Source organism: Sinohyriopsis cumingii, chromosome 17 (assembly GCF_028554795.1).
Source record: "Sinohyriopsis cumingii isolate HCF-2022 chromosome 17, ASM2855479v2, whole genome shotgun sequence".
In the NCBI taxonomy this organism is placed as follows: Eukaryota; Metazoa; Mollusca; class Bivalvia; order Unionida; family Unionidae; genus Sinohyriopsis; species Sinohyriopsis cumingii.
The window spans coordinates 40,042,744-40,064,995 of record NC_142977.1 but is presented as its reverse complement, the minus strand read 5'-3'; the positions used below and the strand labels follow the sequence as shown (position 1 = coordinate 40,064,995).

General features: G+C 35.6%; 1 protein-coding gene across 3 annotated transcripts in view; it reads right to left on the bottom strand.

Annotated features, from left to right (window-relative positions):
• The window catches only part of LOC149778472 (uncharacterized), a 95,600-nt gene that overhangs the window by 25,248 nt on the left and 48,100 nt on the right, over positions 1-22,252 (bottom strand). For all 3 annotated transcript variants that reach the window (XM_089939332.1, XM_089939333.1, XM_089939334.1), the window contains exons 14-20: positions 18,859-18,925; positions 18,387-18,494; positions 17,957-18,048; positions 16,202-16,263; positions 13,927-13,983; positions 4,585-5,168; positions 1,109-2,075 (exon numbers count right to left, since the gene is read on the bottom strand). In XM_089939332.1, coding sequence (XP_089795458.1) covers positions 1,109-2,075; positions 4,585-5,168; positions 13,927-13,983; positions 16,202-16,263; positions 17,957-18,048; positions 18,387-18,494; positions 18,859-18,925 — 1,937 coding nt within the window. The remainder of the gene's footprint in view (positions 1-1,108; positions 2,076-4,584; positions 5,169-13,926; positions 13,984-16,201; positions 16,264-17,956; positions 18,049-18,386; positions 18,495-18,858; positions 18,926-22,252) is intronic.

Here is a 22,252-nt window from a genome sequence, read left to right as displayed (position 1 = left end):
CTCAAATTACTGACAAGAGCAAATCAAATGTAAACACATGTATAAAAATACACACGTGTATCTAGAAAAATAAGACAACATATTTGTACATGTTTTTGGGTGCCTCATCATCAGCTAGCACCCTTCTTATGCTCAAAAAGGTAGTTCCAATAACCAATTCTTCTTTAAATTATACAATAAACACATAACCAGTATAGAACATTGATTGGACAAAGCTGTATCATCTTTTCAGACTAAGTGACACCAGCAAATCATGCTTGAAGCTTCATGTCTCATACGTCTTATTTACATTCTGAAGTTTCATGTCTCATATGTCTTATTTACATTCTGAAGCTTCATGTCTCATATGTCTTATTTACATTCTGAAGCTTCATGTCTCATATATCTTATCACCTCTGTCTGCGGCGGTTCGAGTCTAAGATTCAGCCAATGTGGGCATGTGAGAAAGCCTGCCAGTAGCTTCTCGTGGGTCGGTGGTTCTTTCCGGGGTTTTCCGGGTTCTTCCTCCACCATTAATACTGGCCGCCATGTATAGCCTATCGTGCTGAAAAATGGCGTTAAACCCCACAACAACAACAACAACAATTACATATATCTTATTTACATTCTGAAGCTTCATGTCTCATATGTCTTATTTACATTCTCAAGCTTCATGTCTCATACGTCTTATTTACATTCTCAAGCTTCTTGTCTCATGTCTTATTTACATTCTCAAGCTTCATGTCTCAAAGGTCTTATTTACATTCTCAAGCTTCATGTCTCATGTGTCTTATTTACATTCTCAAGTTTCTTGATCAATGTATTATATTAATAATGCATCTCGATTCCAAACAGAAAGTCTGTTGTGACTTTTTTGTCTTCCTTCCAAGACCTTATATCGAGATTTTCTGGAATGCATGAGTTATACTGGGATAGAATTTCAGTCTCTTGCCAATATCATCTGGTTAGGTTTATGCTCAGATATGACTTACTGAAGTCTTGCCAATGAACAGTCTTGGTATAAGATACATGCCTTTCAAATGCTTACAGTTTACAAAGGAACACAAGATAAAAGTGATTTAGCATAATGTTACTAACTTCTGTCTACTATGAGAGCACTGAACCCTACCTGTATGGCTAGTTTGGATAGTGTACCAATGATGTCAGCCATATTGGGAGAGATTTCTTCTGTCGACTGTGGGAACTGCATGTTGGGATTCCCATACATTCTGTCCCCAGACCCTCCTGCTCCCTTCTGTTGATTCAGCCCTAGTCCTGCTAGCCCTAAAATGCTCTGGAAGGGGTTCATAAACTGTCCCTGCTGCATTAGATAAGGAAATGGAGGCTGTTGTTGCTGCTGCTGCTGCTGCTGATTCTTCTGTTGCAGATTTTGTGGCATCTGTGGTTGTTGGTGTTGTTGCTGCTGTTGCTGTTGGTGTTGTGGTGATCTACTGTCAGTTGGCTTTTTTTCTTTTCCCTGTGAGGGTGGGAAATTATTCGGAGTTGCAAGTAATTGATTTCCCAGGAATGGTGGCATGTGAGGGAAATTACCAACACTCTGTGACTGGGTTGTTGGAGGCATATTCTGTCTATGACCATTTGGACCACTAGCCAGTGGGTCTTGTTGTGATCCACCAAAGTTGGGTGGCATCTGATTGGTCATTGGAGGTCTGAACATTGGTGGGCCAAATGGCATCTGGTTTGTTGTTATGGGAACTGATCCACCATCTCCTCCAATGTTTGGAACTGGAAACCTATCTGACATTGAAGGTCTTTGCTGCTGTGATGATGGTTCAAGTGGAGATTTCTGCTGTGGACCAAATCCTTGAGGTCTTTGTTGGTTGTTCATAGGTGGCTGGAGTTGTGATGACATCTGACTTTGACTCTGTATAGGTCTTTGCTGTCCTGGCAACCTTGTCTGGCCTTGAACTGGGTTCTTTGGAAACATCTGACTAACCCCTGGTGCCCTCATCTGAAAGGGTGCCATACCTGCTGGGGCCATGAATCTGTTCCCAAGTTGCTGCGGATTCGGCATGGGCTGTTGGCGCTGTTGTTGCTGTCCTGGACTATTCTGACCAATACCTGTAGGATTGGGCCTGAAATGTGAACAAGAGGTCTAAATGTGCCTAATAACCACCTACAGAAACAACTCTCTCAAGGTATCTAGATATTCAGCATCTTCACTCGTATAAGACAGCACATTTGCATTATTTGTCAAATACCTGAAGACAAAATACTTTAGGTTACAGTTGGGTCAAATTCTGTTGAACAGTTTGTGAAAAGTCATTTAAGAGATTTGCTATTTTTCAAAATGGTGATCATATTTCATGGAGGATCAGAATGATTAGTATAACTTGAAAGACCTTTAAGCATGGATCCTTTCAGTTACAAATTTTTAAAGTTCTGTTAAACATTTAACGAGACCATGTTAAAATGGTGCCATAAAATGCACAAAAAAAAGTACTGTACATAGCACATTATATGCCTGCCAAATATTTAATAGTTCTCCATGCCAATAAATTAATTTTTGGTACAGAAACCATTTGCTGACTTTCAGCAAGAGTAGTCTTGACCTTTGATCATTTGACCCCCCAAAAATCTGTCTTCTTTATCCTACATGCAAGCAAGCAACATAGTCTGGTTGAAGTACATCATATAATAATATTATTATGCAGAAATCATTTTTCTAGTTTCATCCAGTGACACTGACTTTCAGTCTTTTACAGCTATAATCAACTGACTTCTTTCTTACTCCAACAGCAAGCCATCTGCAAAGATTGGTTGAAGTAAGTCATATAGATTTAATGTTATTTTGCAGAAACCATTTTTAAATGCTTCAAGTTAGTGACCTTGACCTCTGCAAAGCAGAATTAATACTGTTATTCCTCACATCAAGTGCAAGCCATCAATATAAGTTCAGTAACCACAAATGAAATTCCGTTATTTTGGGGAAACCATTTTTCTTCTTCTACTCTGTTACACTGACTAAAATTAGCATTCTTCTACACACCAATTGCAAACTATTCACAAAGTTTAGTAAAGTTTAGATTATTGTGCAGAAACCATGTACATGGTACAGAAATTGAGTCACTGAGCAGAAACCATTTTTCATCTTTCTGACAGTGACCTTGACCTTTTTGATTTTTTTAAAGCCCTGAAACTGATGGCATTCTTTCTTACCCCAAGTGCAAGCCATCTGCAACATTTGGTAGCTGTAGATGGTGGACAACTAGTTATTGTATGGAAAACACAAACATAACTAATGGACAAATGCATCGAGAATGCTAAAAAATATTCATGCACTGAAAGAATGGATCATATATGAGAAGAGAGTATGTGTGTGATTCTTTTTGGATTTTTAATGTAGCTTTAACAATTTTTCAGTCATATGGCTATATAGTCTGCAGTGTGTCAGTTTATAGTATGTGTAGCACTGTGGCATCATGCCACAAACATGCAGAATGCATGATGTCCCACACATGTCCCATTATTCTGACACCAGGCCGATCTGTCCTAACACTAACCTCTTAATGCTGAGCGCCAAGCGAGGCAGCTGTTAGTACCATTTTTATAAGTCTTTGGTATGACTTGGCCAGGGATCGAACCCATGACCTCCTGCATCTGAGGCGGAAGCTTTAACCACTAGGCCATCGGAGCAAAAAACATATTCATGCACTGAAAGAATGGATCATATATTAGCAGAAGGGTTGTGTTGACGAGATGATGCAGCAGTGGATTAAAAAGTTTTATCTAAAGGAACAGTTTTTTATTTTTTTAAATAAAATTTCAGTTGGAGTGCATTTCCATCATACAATTTTCGAAGGATTTAAAGTGTCCCACAACTTATGTCTAAAAAAAATGATGTGTCCCAGAACATACAGTGCACAAAGACATTACTTTAAAAATTAATTTATGGTGTCCCAACAAATACGGTGTCCCAACATATATGGTAAATACTGTTCATATGGTAAGCATCTATTCGAATTTTGATCAAAATTGGATCAGAAATAGGGCCACCAAAGTGGTAACAAGGTCAGCCAATCACATGCAAGATCACCTCATTAATATGCATGACTCTGGCTCATAAATGAACTTCTCCAAGATTCTGATGATATAAACTGGTACTCCAAATCTGATTGAAGTTTGATAAGAAACATGGAATCTGAAGTGGTAACAAGCAACTGTTGATGGATAGATGGCATGCAATTCATGATGCATGACACACAACCCACAATGGAATCAAGGCCATACCATAAACGCATCTGACCTTATGGTCAGCTAATAATGATGTTAAAACTTTGCAAAATGTATCTGATACAACTGATCTTAAATTTTATACAAGTTTTAAAAAAAGAGTGCAATAAGTGCAGCTATTTTATTGTGCAAAAGCCAGTGTGTATGACATTTCTTTACTCAGAATGTTATCTGTTGCTTGGTGAATACACTTCATTTTTACCAATCCACAGGAATGTGGTAAATAATATATATTTTTCAGCCTTCATATGCAGATTGTAGTTTACCATTCAATCTTTAAAGTAATATGAAGAAAGGATTTACTTTTCTTTTAAAATTACATACACCTGTACTACAAGCTGAAAATTCTACCTGATATTGGCATCTCTCATGAACATCTGTTGTTGACCTTGAGGAAGCTGCCATGATGGATACTGGTTCAGTGTTTGTTGATTTGGGGGTGTTCCTTGAGGTGACTGCCATGGAAATTGAGAAGCCTGTGGCTGATTAGGTCTAGGTGGAAACTGCTGTGGTGATGGTTGCACTTGGGGCTGGGGTGAAACTTGATTGGGTGACCAAAGAGTTTTGGGTGGCAATTGCTCACCTTGACCTAGCTTCTGTTTCTGCCATGACCTCTGATTTTGTTGCTGCTGCAGAGGTTGAAGTGGAGTTTGAACCTGACCCTGGCTTTGGACTTGACTCCTGCCCTGCTGCTGTAATTGGGGTTGCTGGTTTTTCTGCAATGGGCTAGTCTGAGTTTTGGGTTGTTGTCGTTGGGAGGCATGGTCCTGGTTTTGAAGCAGAATCATCTGGGGTTGGGTACTGGGTGTGGCCTTGCTTACCCCCTGCGGTCCAACGGGGGTTGTCTGACGTGGGGTCCCACCAGGCTTCATGAACTGTGGTTCAGTTGTTGGTACTCCAAGCAGGTACTTAGGAGAGCTTGGGTTGGCTTGAAGCTGCAGAACAATGGAAATGATGTATATTACTCTATTTAAAAATTCTTGACTGACATATCTGGCACATAAACAAATGAAGAAGAACAGGCACAGTGAAGAACTTCATTGGAATCTTTGCCAAGTTAGACTGTAATAAATGTAAGCAGCTAAAATACATCTCAGTATCAGGGCTTTCAAGTTTATAACAAATGCTTACCCTGGACCCAAAATAGCAGAATCAGATAATTTAGCATGTCCTAATTAGAGATAGAAATAGATAATTTGATCATCATATATAATATTCAATTGCGGTTGCAATAAAATCACCCCTTGCAATTATTTAATAATTCTGTCTACCCCTTTAGTCAAGATGGCAACCTTGAGCCAGGATTATCTTGTTCCAGTTGTGTTGTTTTCACTCAGGGCCATGAGACTAACCTGAATTTCATCATTATATATAACATTTATTTGCAGTTGCAATAAAATCACTACTTGCAATAAAATCACTGCTTGCAATTTTTTATATATTTTTGTTCACCCCTTCAGTCAAGTTGGCAACCTTGAGCCAGGATTATCTTGTTCCAGTTGTGTTGTTTTCACTCAGGGCAATGTGACTAACCTGATTACTGTTCATGATGTTTTGTTCCAATTACAAGACAAACAATAAACATCTTTCCAAATGGTCAGTTTGAAAAATGTTCATATATTTTGTCCATTCATTCATCACTTTGTGATAAACATCAGTCAGTTAACTGATTACTTTCCAATGCATTCTGGTTGTAGGATTTTTTTTTCTTTTGCAATGTATTGCCTACTGTAATGGATATTTTAGATGCATGGATTGCAGTGAGTTTAGTTCTTTATTTTCTGAATAACCTGTTCTGTCAAGTGTTTATATTTCTTTTTAACAGGTACAACTTTCTCATTTTAGATTATTTTTTAGATTTAGCTTTAAGCTGTTAAGGATGAAACATATGATCATTTTACATTGTTACTTGTGATTACTTCTGATATTTTGATGATACTGACAATACATGGCAGTGACTTGTGATATTTTGATGATACTAACAATACAGGGTAGTGACTTGTGATATTCTAATGATACTGACAATACAGGACAGTGACTTGTGATATTCTGATGATACTGACAATACAGGGCAGTGACTTGTGATATTCTAATGATACTGACAATACTGGGTAGTGACTTGTGATATTCTGATGATACTGACAATACAGGGCAGTGACTTGTGATATTTTGATGACACTGACAATACAGGACAGTGACTTGTGATATTCTGATGATACTGACAATACAGGGCAGTGACTTGTGATATTCTGATGATACTGACAATACAGGGCAGTGACTTGTGATATTCTAATGATACTGACAATACTGGGTAGTGACTTGTGATATTCTGATGATACTGACAATACATGGCAGTGACTTGTGATATTTTGATGATACTAACAATACAGGGCAGTGACTTGTGATATTCTAATGATACTGACAATACTGGGTAGTGACTTGTGATATTCTGATGATACTAACAATACAGGGCAGTGACTTGTGATATTTTGATGACACTGACAATACAGGGCAGTGACTTGTGATATTCTAATGATACTGACAATACTGGGTAGTGACTTGTGATATTCTGATGATACTGACAATACATGGCAGTGACTTGTGATATTCTGATGATACTAACAATACAGGGTAGTGACTTGTGATATTCTAATGATACTGACAATACAGGACAGTGACTTGTGATATTCTGATGATACTGACAATACAGGGCAGTGACTTGTGATATTTTGATGATACTGACAATACAGGGCAGTGACTTGTGATATTTTGATGATACAATACAGGGTAGTGACTTGTGATATTTTGATGATACTAACAATACTGGGCAGTGACTTGTGATATTCTAATGATACTGACAATACTGGGTAGTGACTTGTGATATTCTGATGATACTGACAATACAGGGTAGTGACTTGTGATATTTTGATGACAGTGACAATATAGGTTAGTGACTTGTGATATTTTGATGACACTGACAATACAGGGCAGTGACTTGTGATATTCTAATGATACTGACAATACTGGGTAGTGACTTGTGATATTCTGATGATACTGACAATACAGGGTAGTGACTTGTGATATTCTGATGATACTGACAATACAGGGCAGTGACTTATGATATTCTGATGACACTGACAATACAGGGCAGTGACTTGTGATATTCTGATGATACTGACAATACAGGGTAGTGACTTGTGATATTCTGATGACACTGACAATACAGGGTAGTGACTTGTGATATTCTGATGACATTGACAATACAGGGTAGTGACTTGTAATATTCTGATGACACTTGACAATACAGGGTAGTGACTTGTGATATTTTGATGATACTGACAATAAAGGGTAATGACTCTGTCTGTCTGCCCCCCCCCCACTGATTGCCTCTCTCTCTCTCTCTCTCTCTGTGATTGCTTATACATCTATAATTTGTATCCTTGCATATTACCTTTTTTTCGTATCTACATGGATAAATAATGAATAGGAGAGATAGCAAGTCATTCTTAATAAATGTATTAGAAAATGGATTGATACATACATGCAAAAAATGCACTTCTGATGCTGTATGTGATGTATATTTGTACTTAATGTATTCTATTTGTATTTTCAGGGTAAAATTTCTATTGATTTACAGGGTTAGTAGCATATTTCATTCAAAATTTTCAAGATTTTTAAGGTTTTTCAAGGTGCATCATTACACTGATTTTAAAGCACACATAAATGAAACTGAATGTAAACACAAGTTAATACTTACTATTACTCTATATGAGGAATATTTCTTGCAAACTTATTTTAAAAAAAAAAAAAAAAATAAAACATGAAGTCAATAGTATGATCATTGATATCTTTCCCACTGATATTAAACATCCTACATCCGGGCATTAGAATAATGTAATCACTGAACAAAGTTCATTTTACTCTGTTTACACTACACTATTTACAAAGTCCAAAATATTTTAGAGTGAATTTTTCAGTTCTTGTAGCTTGTCATCGGACTGTTTTTCAAAAGCTCCAAGTTTAGTGATTTTGTTCTTTTCACTTTTTCTCAAATTATTTTGATGTGATAAAGAAAATTTTCCTATGGATGTTTGCTTTCAATGCATTGTCAGTAGCAGCTGTCATCGTCTCAATGTCTTTTTCAGTACCTTCCTTTCTTCTTCACTCATCTCCATAACAAAAAAGCAAAGATATTTGTTTTTTATGTTATCGCTTATCTAAAAACAGGGTATGGATATTTTAAAATATTTCATATTAGATATATTAATATTTCTCTCAGCTTAGCTGTATTCTATATTTTTATATTTATCATGTTCATTGCAATTATCGTCTGTCCTATTTCCACTCAATCCCAAATTAAGACTGTATAGAGTTTCTATTTTAAAACTTGAACCTCTGTGTTCATAGACATACCTCTTTCATCAAAAATGATTTCATGCTGAAGGCTTCTTATTTTGCCTGTATTAAACGCCATTACAAGAGCTTGGTTTTTTTTTTTTTCCAGCTGCATGTGACTGTGGAGCACTCTCTCCCATTGCACAGAAATTAATATCCTTCTGGCATAATTTGCATTTTGCAAAGCTTTCCGAGAAAGATCTCATAATCTAAACTTTATATTTTTCTTCATCTAGCCACCAAAGTTGGAATTGGCAGCCAGCCGTGTTGAAACAAATGATTAAAATTTATACCACTGCTACATCCAGGCTTCGTATCATCGGAAGTTCAAAATGTACAACTGCACAGTGGCCAGTTGTGGAAAAATTTCCGTGCCAGTACAAACTTAGCAAGAGATTGTTGTTTTTTTTGTGTTTTCCCCTTTCCTTTTTATTTAATTCTGTAAAATGAAAACTATTTATTAATTCTCTTTGGTTTCATAAAAATCAAGGCTTTTCAAGGTACCCAGACAATATTTTGAATTTTCAAGTTGTTTTCAAGGTTGTCAAGGTTCTCTATGGACCCTGGATTTATATTACATTTTGCACAACCTACTGCACAATAAACCCATTTTTTGTCTGTCTGTGATTAGTCCTGAAACATGTGTATAGGAATAGAATATTTTATAATAAAAGTATAACAAAATATTGCTAAAATTAGCAATTCAGACACACCCAAAATCATTCCCAACTGGTTGGAACTAGTGTATTTAGTTACTGACAACATTTAAGTGTCACTTTAGTCCATCCAAGAAATGGAATGTCAGCCATTGGTAACAATCTCCTGTGGATAAATTTTCAAGGCTATCCAACAGATGGTTGACATGATTCTATTATATTAAAGCAATGCAAATATTGGCCTTTTGTTTGGAAAACTATTTCTTATTTACAATTGCATCCTTGTGAATATGTTTTGTGTTAACACATTAACCCCTAGCGATGACTTAACGGGGCAGGAGGTAGTAGCCTACTGTCGAGCTCTGTAGCGTCATGGTCATGCTTGATACACTAAAGTGGGTGGTATTATAGAAAGGCAGACAGATGTTATCATGTAGCTCTACAATGATACCAAATAATCTGGAATATCTAGTTGCACTACAAAATACAGATTAAAAAACCTCATTTTTTGGACCCAACTTTTTCTACCCAAAATTTGCCTGTGGTCAGGATCCGATTTTGTGTCCGGATTTTAGACTTTTTGGTTTCAGATCTAAGGCAAACCGGTATGAACTGCAAGCAGACAGATGGGCCTTTTCAAAAAGTAGGATAAGATGGGCATTTGGAATAAAGAGTGGTCTCCATACAAAAATAATGGCTCCGTTTGGCAAAAGAATCAACAAAAAAAAACCACAAAAAACTTTTACCCTTCTGCTCATGCGCGAGTCAAATAGCCAATGAAAAACAATGTTTCTAACACAACTAGGTAGTATGTTATTGAAAGATGACCGGGGATTTGGTGTTTTCGAGTCTATTCAGAAATAGCTTTCAAAATGCGTTTCCTACTTGATTTTCTGGCGAAAATGACAAAAAGCTCCAGGGGTTAATGTGTTAAACAGTGGATTTTGATGACATCACCAAATTTGAATATTCCTTGCATATTTAATCACTTGTGCATCGATTTATATTCAGCTGTCACATTAATTATTGTACATGTGTAACTTTCAATAAATCATCATGAACTGGAATTCTGTAATGATTATGTGCTCAGAGCACTGTATTATACTACTCTCATATTCTTCTCTTAAAGTTTGTAAAGCGGTGTTGATTTGTCCTTTTCTCTGATGACATACTGAAGTTTGAAAATATCTGCTCTAACATTTTCCACCACATAATTAACTACCTCATAAATATAATGAATCTGTGAGGTAAAAGTTCATATTTGAAGAAAACCCATCTATTTTGTTGGAAATGAGTCATATAAAGTTGCTATAAATAGCAGCGAAGGAAATTACTCTTATGCTATTCTTACATAGCAGTCATCTTTTTATGAATATTTTACGAGTGGAATTAAAGAGATGATAATAAAAATGACAAAAAATACCTTTTTATTGCTCTGTTATGATTTAATTTTTCAATGTACAAAAACCACATACAGCAAGCATAAAGAACAATTTGATGAAAATAAGCATAATGATTACACCAAAAGTGTAATGGTTGGCATGTATGTGTCTGGCATACTAATCACCCAACCACAGCAACTCATAAATTCAGGAGCAGGGCCAATGATTAAAGAGCATTATACCTCTTTAACTCAAACTGCACATGTCTGCATTACATGCCATCACAAAGGTGATAATCCTGAGAAGCAATGGTGAGTAAAAATGCCCCTGCCTCTCCAGTATCACATGCTCACCCGAGGATGGAGTTGAATAGACAGTAAATAAAAAAGGGCCACAACTTCTATGAACGAGTACAATGATTTGTCAACATGTGCTGTGATTTGTCAAAATGCACATCTTCCGATGAGGACCATAATATGTAGTTTCACACTGATCATCAAAAACTGCTGGACTATTGGCATTCTGAAGATTGTGACATACTCTGCATTCATTGCATTGACAAATAAAAGTAAATCCCAGACCCAATGAATGTTTAACAGTACCTCTTCAGAATGGTCACCACTTTAACGCACTGTCAAATTTATTGAGCAGCCACATAATTGTTTACAGACAGAAATCTCATTAACATATATTGATTTATAAAGTCTACACAATGACATTTGTTCTAACATACAGATAATGTAACTTTAATCCATACAAATAGGTAAGCAATCTGATTATCCTAACTGCTGTGAATTCCTTACATGTTTGGTTTTGTCACTTTGATAATTACTGTATTTCATGTATTTTTTTGCATGCGAAAAAAATAATTATTCTTTTCTGAGTATGAAAAATTATATGCACAAATAATACTATTTTGGAGCACTGACTGTGTAGGAAAAATAAAGGTGTCAGACCTAAACAAAATTTATGTGACACACGATGCTTGGCAACCTAACAGCACGGATGTAAAAAAAATACAACATAATATTGCTTAGTTTAATATTGCTTTCAACATAATTACAGTTTGTTTTTGTAAGTACTCGAATATGTTATAAATTAATGTGTGCATGTGTATATGTGTGTGTGTGTGTGCAATAATGTGTCAATATGTAAAATTATGTCTATGCCGAGTGTATTTTTAAAAAAAAATTGTTGTCGTGGGCAAATTTATGAAGATGATCCATGTCAAAATAGCTTGTCACATTGCTTGCAATTTAGATATTTGTTTCAGTGAATGTGTCTAAGTACACGAGAGAGAGAGGGAGAGAGAGAGAGAGAGAGCGAGAGAGAGAGGGAGGGAGGGAGGAAGCACAAAAGGGTTACACTCTGTAACCTTTATTGATCAGTTACCTGATGATTGTGTTATTCCTTATGTAAACACTACAAGGTCATTATTTCATTGGCAATTAAAACCTGAATAAAATAGATCATTCCTGTTGTAATTATGAGATCGACTGTCACTCTGCCACATGGCTATGCAGATGTATACAAGGTACTGTTTTGTGTTATATATGCTAAATAAATACGCTTTGATCTTTAGCTTGGTCTTTTCAGGATTATACCAACATACTTGGAAAACAATACATTGGTCATTTTGTGTATCTAAATGATATATCAATATATTTTTAAGCCATTTGAAACGTGAACTTTACTTCTTGATGCAAATAAACAACATAAAAATATGTAGTGAAATACAACAAAAAAAGAAAGAAATGAACAATGACCTGTCTGAATGATTATAAATGATGATTATTATATTTTGTTAATGTTCTGTTTTCATTATTTGATGCCACAGTTACGAAGTTACCCAAAGTTAATCACTATTCATAACTTGCTTAGCAAAACAAAACCTTGGTCATTACATACTTAAATCGTACTTTGGTATATTTTTGAAGCTGTTTAAAATGTTTAACAAATGAAAACTGCACTCTGTTTTTAATTTGTCTGCATTTTATTTAGGCTTGTTATTCTCCATTCTCTATATTTAATTTTTAAATACCACTAAAAGAGGGGTTGACATGCATGCTGTCTGTTTTTGTCCATCCAGCATGTAATCAGACAAGAGACAGATGTTGTGGCATCTGCTATGATACCTCTACCGGCTGCATGACTTGTGTCACAACAGGCACTTTAAGAATTAACAGCTAAATAAACATCATATACTGTGCAGAGTACCTTTTTTGATGTATGACTTTAAACTAATTTGCACGAGTTATTGTGCATCACTGCTCTACAAATGTGCAATTCCTGCATTTGTGCATCCTGGCATATAGTGTGCACTTCAATATTTTTGATATGATAACATGTTAATTTTATGTGATTCTGACTGGTCCAAATAGGTCTATGAAATTCTTGCACAGTATTCTCTTTGCAGATTGCTTCTGATAATGAGAATTTACCTTACCCTGCCTTCTGGAACCTTTTCTTTTTACTATTATAATCAACCTTTTGGTGGCCATTTTTCTAATCAATTGCCAAAAGAGCATTGGTGAAAAGGTCACACCTGTCCGAATACAGCCAATTTACCTCCTAGAGTAGAGTTAAAAATAAAACTAAGGTTATTCATCAATGGATAGAGGATTGGGGGCAGCTGTATCAGGAATCCACCATGTCATCGAATGACAAGTGTGGTTTTAATGTTAATTTCTAAGAGTAAATAAACTCACCTTTGTTTAGAAAAGAAGGTGGACATAAAGAAAAATTCAGTAGAAACATTGTAAACACTCTCACTAAAACTGATGTACATAACTCATCTAACCTAACACAAGTACTACTATGTGAAATCACACATGCATTTCTATTGGAGATCCAGTGTTGAAAAATGATGCTGTTTTTGTCAAATGTTCTAATGATTTGGAAGGACAGTTGCTTTGAATTATAATTTGTAAACAAAAATTTCTACTTTTAAATGTTTTTGATTATAGAACTGCACATTATTAATTTCAACTGCCATCTGGGACTTTATTTTTACATACAACACATAAAAGGAAATAAAATTATTTCTTCTTCTTTCTCTCTAAACAACTGCATTAAAATAAAATTTAAGTGATAAACAGAATCTCAAAGGGTAAAGATTTAATTTTAAATTTATGAAAGTCATTCAATTCATTTCATAAATTCAAAAGTAAATCAATACCCATGTGACATCCTCCTTATATAACAGATACCAGTGCGACCAAAGCAGATGAGATAATATAAAAAAAAACTGACACTCTTACCTGTTTTTCTCCTTTGTCTTGATCATCTGATGCCTGGGCTTGTTTCTGAATAATGGCCTACACCCAAAGGAAAATATTATTACAGTAATTTTAAGAATAAAACTTTTACAAGCATGGAATGTCCATTTTCAGGAGGAAAAGACTGATGTACATAAACAATAATCCATATAATAATGTTCGAAAGGGAAAGACAAAACGATGGGTTTTAAAGAGGACTGTCTCACAACCAGTGACCTTGAGATATATTGATATCCCTGTTGTTCAACATAATCTGTATGATAAATATTTTCACTGTCTCCTATTCCTCTCTCGAGAAAGAATTCAGAACAACATTCATAAAACTGTCTTAGAGAAAATATTGTAGCAAATACGCTTCAATGGCATCCTGTGTACATATGTATATTCCAAAATCTGTTGTACTCCCGCTATCTTTCTATGGAAAGTGTTGAACTTGACAGATATTACTGGCATGAGGTTTGACCATGTACATATGGCTTTGTTGTCATGTTCCATAGCATTTTGTTAGTTACAAAGTTATGCCCCTTTATGGTATCAAATTAACATACTATACAATATGATTCCTGGGTGCAAAAACAGATCTATACCCTTAGAAGGAGACAGCATCAAACTCAGCTTATGAGAAGGCAATCATCTCATCTACGAAAATTCAAATGAATGATGGACATTGTTATTTTATTAATGCTGTATCCTCTTCAGGGTTCCCATAAAATTTTCTTCATCAAATTCAAGCAGTTTTTAAGAAGGTTTTTAAGGGGTTGTGACACTTACAGCATAGGTTTGAGCACCTAATAAAGTATTCAAACTGAATTAAAACATCAAACCCTAGGAGCTCAAGGAGAAGTGTGTTATTTAACACAGCCATACAATAATCAATAACAACATTAGTCTTACAGTAAAGGATTTCAAATCTTGATTGTTACCTTTTTATACCAAAGATGGCCAGATACAGTGTTCTAAAATACTTAAGGAAGCACATTTTACTCTATTACACAAATATATAAACAATAGGGTCACATAAGGAAGTTCTAGTGTATGCATAATGTATAGATTATCCATTCCAAAGCAAGACATATACATGGCTTCTGTGTCACCAAGTCCCAGGCTTCTACATATGTCTGAATCTGAGAACATTTTCTGAAATACAAACACTGTATCCACTTGAGAATGAAAGAAATAATCTGAATTTACAACTTTAATACACCACCAGGCTTCAGCTGAATTGTGTCTGCTTTGGTAACATATGACAAAATTTCTTCCATTAGACTACATTTTCTGGACATCTCATCTGCAAGTCTGACAGTGATGGGTGGCACCATCTGCAAAATACCTCTTGATGGATGTAGTATTTTTTAACCTTTACATATTCCACGTGCTTTTTTAAATTTCAAATGAGAAGAAAACACAGTTTTACCCAATGCACTGATGTCTACTGACTTTCTGAACAGCTTGCAATAAGCAGAAGTAACATTTTTGACCAACTGAATCCAGTCTTTAAAGGCATTATCATGAATCCATACATCTTGGAACTGTCAATTCCCAACCTTGATACCAAAAAAATAAAATCTTTTGCTGGTTCACAAATTTTTTCAATGGGTTGTAATTTTTTACAGCTTAAATCAACATGCTTGCACAGACTGGAAACTACTGTAGGCTGAAAGTAACTGAAATTAACTGATATAATCAAAACCGATTTGTTTCCAGACACTTTTTTTTCCCAAGGATTTGACAAGGTTTTAACCATATTTATGGAGTTTCAAGGAGGTTGGGAAATATGATTTAGGAATTTCAGTGTTTTTCTGTTTTTTGTGGATGTGTTGGAACCCTACTGCATGTGCATGTTACTAAAAATATATAAAAAGTAGTCTATAGGTAATGCAAAACTATTTTTGTCAATGTTTTCTATTTTTATGAAATATTTCTGAAGAGGGTTTAAAGACTAACCCCAGTGCTATTTGAAAACAACTTTTTTTGAGAAGGTCTAAACAATGATACTTGCTGATCAACCTTTCAAAACCTTCAATAACATGCATTCTCATATCCAAATACCCACTCATCTGAACTAAATAGGTGTCCCCTGTTAGTTTGGATAAATGAACTTTTACAGTGCAATATTGATATTCAGAAATTTTGAAACCAGCTACAAAATCTGGATCAATAATTGAGCTTATCCTGATTTAAAATAAGCCACCATACAAGTAAATACTTTTAGGCTAATAAAAGAACTGAATAAATATAGCTTCAATTCATTTCCTACCTGAATGGCTACATTCTGACGTATGGATCTTTTCTCTGGACTGAGAATTACACTGTCAACAACTGAAAAATATGGAAAAACTCATAAAGACACTTCAAAAAGTGACTGCACAAAAATATCAGAAACAAAGAGTACCAGGTATGGTACAGTATATGTCTACCTGTGTTTAATAGTCCAGTATGTTTACACTTTTAGCACATGACTGACTGGACAGTTTTGACCAACAAGTCTCTGACAATAGAAAATGAGTCGTCTTTGTTTTAGTTGCTGAGACTTTGACCTTTATGATGTTGTATTGGCCATCAGATGCGCATCATCAAGTCCTTTTGAAGTCTGCTTTTATTCAGAGACATCTAATTATACCACAGATACCTATTTCCTGGTCCAACTTTCCCTGACTTTGCTCCATATATTCCCTCAATCAACAGGTTTCTTTCCTACCTTGTTATGGCCATGCACAAAGTTTGGTCAATGTACGTTGTCTAACACTAGTGTTCTTAACAAAGTGGGACCTTGACCTCTAAACTGTAGACACCTTCCCAAAGTCTATAGGTGCACTTTTACCAGAAGTGCAAGCCATCCACCAAGTTATGGGGCCTAGTCTACAATTTATTTGTGGTCAATAATTATAGGCCCTATTGTTTTGAGCGGAAATTAAAGTGGATGGGTCTGTCAATCAGGGACTATAACTTGGACGGCAAGACAGACCCAATTAATGTGGGGGACAAAAATTTCTCCCTTGCCTCCATTGCAAGCGGCATGTACTGTTTGATAAAGGTAAGTGATCTAGAATTAAAGTACAGAAACCATTAACTATTTTGTCACAGTGACATTTGCCTTTTACCTTGTGTCTCCAAAATTAACAGGTGTCTTTTTTACCCACACTGCTAGCTGTCCACATAGTCTGATTGAGGTCCATGGTCTACAAGTGAAGATAATCTGTGTAAACCATTAATATTTTTTTTTAAAAATCACAACAATGTTTAACTTCTGACATTCTTACATTAAAATTGATAGGCTTCTATCATACCCCAAGTGCAAGCCATCCACAAAATTTGGTCAAGGTATGTGAGCTAGAATTGAAGTTTTTCTTCAGAAACCATTGCTCTTCTTACAATCATATAGTTATCACAGCATTAGACACTCCTCCTTGTGACTGGTGTAAAAAAACCAATGAAGTTATTCATCAGAGGAACCGTGTGGAAACCAATTTAATTTACTACAAGAGAAGCTGACTAAATATAAATCTTTTCAAACAGTGCAACTTTACTATTGTTTTTTGAGGTGACCAATTTTTGTGCATTTTGTGGTTGCTACAAACCATGAATAAAATAAAAAATATGAACTCTGGTCTTTCTCTTGAAACAAAAGGTCCTTTTCCTCACACCAAGGATTTAATTAATAAAGTAAACAACGATTTAACAACTAAAGGAAAAATCATTTTGTTCACACACGTCAGATCCAACTGCAAACAGATCTGCCATCCCATAATGCACCAGCAAATCCCAAAAACGTCCTGGACTTCAGAGTTTGTCTATTTGGATCAGACATGTTTACCAGTATATCTGATAATAAATGGAGTAAATGACCATGGCTTTAAACCTTTTTACATCCAAAAAATAACTGGCACTTTCTTTTTCAGAGTGAAATGAAGAATAATGGTGTTAAATAATACACAATAATAAAATCAAAGGGATATTTTCTCTTTCAAACAAAAGTGGACAAATTCTGGGTTAAAAAATGCAAGTTACATACCAGGAGAAAATTTGACATGTTGTACAGTGGCTGAGGGTGCTGAGAACTGCAGCTTCCCTTGCTTTGTGGTAGAAATGTTCAAGAGGTTGAATCTGAAATTTAAAAAAATATGAGCAATTCTAATTTGGCAAATGAGGAGAAACATGTAAAACAGATCTTAAGTGTTCAGTTGAAAGCAGTTGTTGTAGTTTTAGAGTTGTTTCTGAAAGTTTTATTATATTTTGGAACAGCAGCAAAATTTGATTTTGGATCAATAATATTTGTGCAAAAACATATTTTTGGTCAAATCTGGCCGAGTCTGTTCAGTTGTTTTATAAATCACAAATCTCCTATCTATGAAATAACTTCATATTAAAAGTCTATGAAACTGTAAAATCATGTATAGACTCTTCTCACATTATCAAGTAATAGTTTCTCCCATCAGACTCACCCTCCTTCCGCAATCCACTGTCCATGGGCAAGCAGTCTCTGACATCGGATAGAGGTCTCCACATCTGGAAGCAGACCCTCATTAGGCACCTTGCTGAAGCTATAGCCACTGCAAAGTAATTCAGTCATTTATAATGATTTAACTTCTGCAAACTAAATTTTAGTGGCAGTAGAGAAAACAACAGTATAAAAATCAGTATGTTTTCGCCTATAAATGTTAACTAGGAAGGTGTTCATGGAAAATGGATGCCTCTACAATATGTCAGAAAAATTAAATTGACCGTAATGCAAAACTTAACCACCTTTGCTGCTATCATGATGTGGCATACATGTTCAAGGCAAGTAAGTAGAATGAACCTCTCTTTTTCTCCCAAAGAATTGTGACACAAAAAAGAATTTAACACATAAGCTCACTCCCACGCACTTTCATTCTGCTTTAAGTGGTAAAAGATGGAACAAATACTGCTTCATACCTGTGAGCCTTTTCTAATGGTTGAAAACACCGGAGATCTGCATCCTCTGGAAGGGGCAAATCATCATCTGAAATATGAATAAAATATTTGCAAATAAAAAATGCTGGGATGGCATTAAGCCACATGTTTGCAGTTTCATATGCTCTTCTGTTCATTTAACTGAACTGGATGCACACATTTTATTTAACAACATTCCTTTGCCCAATGAATAATCAAAACAAATCCACAATGGACAGTTTCCAATTAAACTGGATGCACACATTTTATTAAAGAATTCCTTTGCCCAATCAACACTTAAAATACAACCATCATGGACAGTTTCTAACTGAATTGGATGCACACATTTTATTTAACACAATTCCTTTGTTCAATATATACTTAAAACACATCCACAATTAAAGCTGTTATCGGGCACCCATGTATTTGCCCATTCTTAATTACATAGGTAATAAAATTAGCCATACAGTACTCATCCAGTTTATGTAAATTAAAAAATAAAAAAAAAACCAAAACGTTCCAAGTTCAGATCAAAGATTATATCTGTTGACATCAGGAGTGAGTGAGACACCAAATAATTAGTACAATTTCAGGCTCGTGTCATGTGGCTGCTGTGCGAAGTTTTGATCAAAATGGCTGAGCCACTGTGAAAGTCAAACAAAAGTTATCTACCTGGTGGATGTAAGCCATATCCTTGCTAAATTTCAAACCCAGATAAAAGTCTGGCAGAGCTTGTCCAAAGAATCATCCCTAATAACTGACTCAGCCATTCTGGAGAAGTTGAAAATAGGTTCTTCCACCTGGTTACTATGGAACACACACCACTGCTAGTGGAAACATCAAGAACACAGTTCTGGTAGAACATGTCTCATGCAAAGCATTTACACTGAGTTTGATCAAAACTGGTTCAGCTGTACTATGAAGCTGAAAACTGGTTTCTCACTTAGTTGCAAGGAAGACACAACATTGCTAATGGAGCCACCTGAACAAAATTTAGATAAAATATATCTTAAGCATCATTCTTGATCACAATTGGTTCAGCCTTTATGGAAAAGAAGCTGAAAACAAGTTTTTGTAGTAAAATATGTTTCTTTGATAATACTTACCTGATTATAACACATTAGAAAAATATCCACCATTTTGGAAATCATACATTCCAGGTGAAAAATGATGTTAACCACATCTTTTGGCTCTTTTTTAGCAATAAAAATTATAAAACATCTGCTAATATATTTGCCCAACAAGAGTGGTCTCCACTTGCACAGAAGGCCTGGTGTAAAATCCCATCATTCATCAATTACTACTGAAGCAGAATCAACATGATTTTCTAGTGATGGAACTACAGGGAAGGCTTAATGATGGTGTCAGTTTTATCAAAGAAATATACTTTACTGTAATTTTTTGAGATCCTGTTTGTATTGACATAAAAAATATCTGACTCAGTAATATTTTAATGCTTGTCTTTTTCGCATGATGTTCTACAATATTTTTTCCCTGAACTTATGTTTGTTTTGCAATTTTTGAGCACATGACAAACTATACATGGTGGCCAGTATATTTGGTGAAGGAAGAGGAATGCTCTGGGAAGATCCACTACTGACTGGAAGCAACTGGCAAACTTTCTCACACACCCATGTTGGCCAAGCCGAGACTTGAACCAAATTTAAGTTTTAAGACAAGATCCGATTCTCAGTGTGTTTGCCAATAATCTCAGGGACTTATATTGGTGCTTATTTACCAAAAATATACACGTAACAATATAAAGAAATAGCATATAAATGTATATATTACTTGGAGGAAAATTGTAAGCAATGATATGAATCCCTGTGTTGATTCAATGCCTAATTATCTCAGAAAATACATGCACTTATTAGGCAAGAAATATTTACTGCGATCATGAACATACCAACAACAAAACAATGAGTCCCTGGAAGGAACTGACTCTCTACTGCCCAAAGAAAATAAATTTCCAGGAATTCATGATCAGACTATTTCTTCTTTTTAACTTCTTCCTTTAAACTTCTGAAGGCTGAAACCACCTCTGATATTCTTCAGCAATAAGATTTTTAAATTAGCTGCTTTGGAAGTGATATTAGATAAATGGTCAGCATCATTTTCATTTTAGGACAAACTAGACACCAAGACAAGACTTGTTGAAACCCCATTATGCCAGCCATATTGGATATATGCAGGATGTTGTTTTCATTTAGGACCAAGCAAATCAATTCTGCAGCAACAATAGCAAGATTTTCAAGATAACCACCATGGTGGCCATATTGGCTGTCATAATGAGGTCACAAGAGACCATCTGAAGTAGAGACAGGAAGATTTTCAAGCTCACTGCCTTGGCGGCTATATGCGAGGTCACATTGGCAAACTCTTTATTCCAGACCAATCAGATATCATAATTAGTTTTCTGACGAAAACACCGTGTGGATATAATTTTATATTTAGGAGTAACAATAACAATATTTTCAAGCTGGCCCCCATAGTGACCATACAGGATGTGAGATCGGCATTATTTTCATTTAGTACCAACATTATAAAAAATCTTCTGCCAAAACCCCAATATCAATATGACCTTCTATATAGAAGGAGTAAAATAAGATTTCCAAGATGGTTGTTATGGTAGCAATGTTGGATACCAGTTCATCACAATTTCCTTTAAAAGTCTAACTAGACACTATAAAAGTCTTCTGGTGAAAACTGAATGTTAAGAATGGTATCAATAAGAAGAATTTTCCTGATAGCTGCTGAGGTGGCCATAATAGATGTTTGATTGGCACCATTTTAGTTAGAACCAACTAGGCATCATAAGAAGTCTCCTGCTGACAAGTTCATGACAATGTGACTTTCTATTCAGAAGGAGTAGTGATAACAAGATTTGCAAAATGGTTGCCGTGGCAGTCATATTGGACATCAGATCAGCACCACTTTAATTTAGGACAGCAGCTCCAAACCTCTGGTTGTGATTGCAGATCAAGGTCTTGGTGGTGGAGGTCTCGGTAGGTTCATGATGAATCATCAGAAGAAGTCATATCATAAGCCTGAGGGGTTAGAGGTCCTGTTGGTGGTCAATTTTGGGGTGCAGCAAAACCCTGGTTGGGAACCAATCATTTAGGACCATGGTATGAAAGTGTGTTTAAAGGATCATAACAGCACTAAAGTCGTTTAGGTCAATGGACAGCACAGCTAATAATTTAATATTTCTTCGTATCAGTCTGTGCCATTGCCTCCAAGACTGAAGGGTTGAAAACTTCTTTACCTGCTCTGGGATTTCCAGACAAAAGATAAACCTTGAGGATGTCTATCTGGGCATCGATGGAAGACTCTAATCTCTGCTGTTTGAGATGGATGGGAGACACCTGGACCTTCCTGGGAACATCCGCTACAGTTT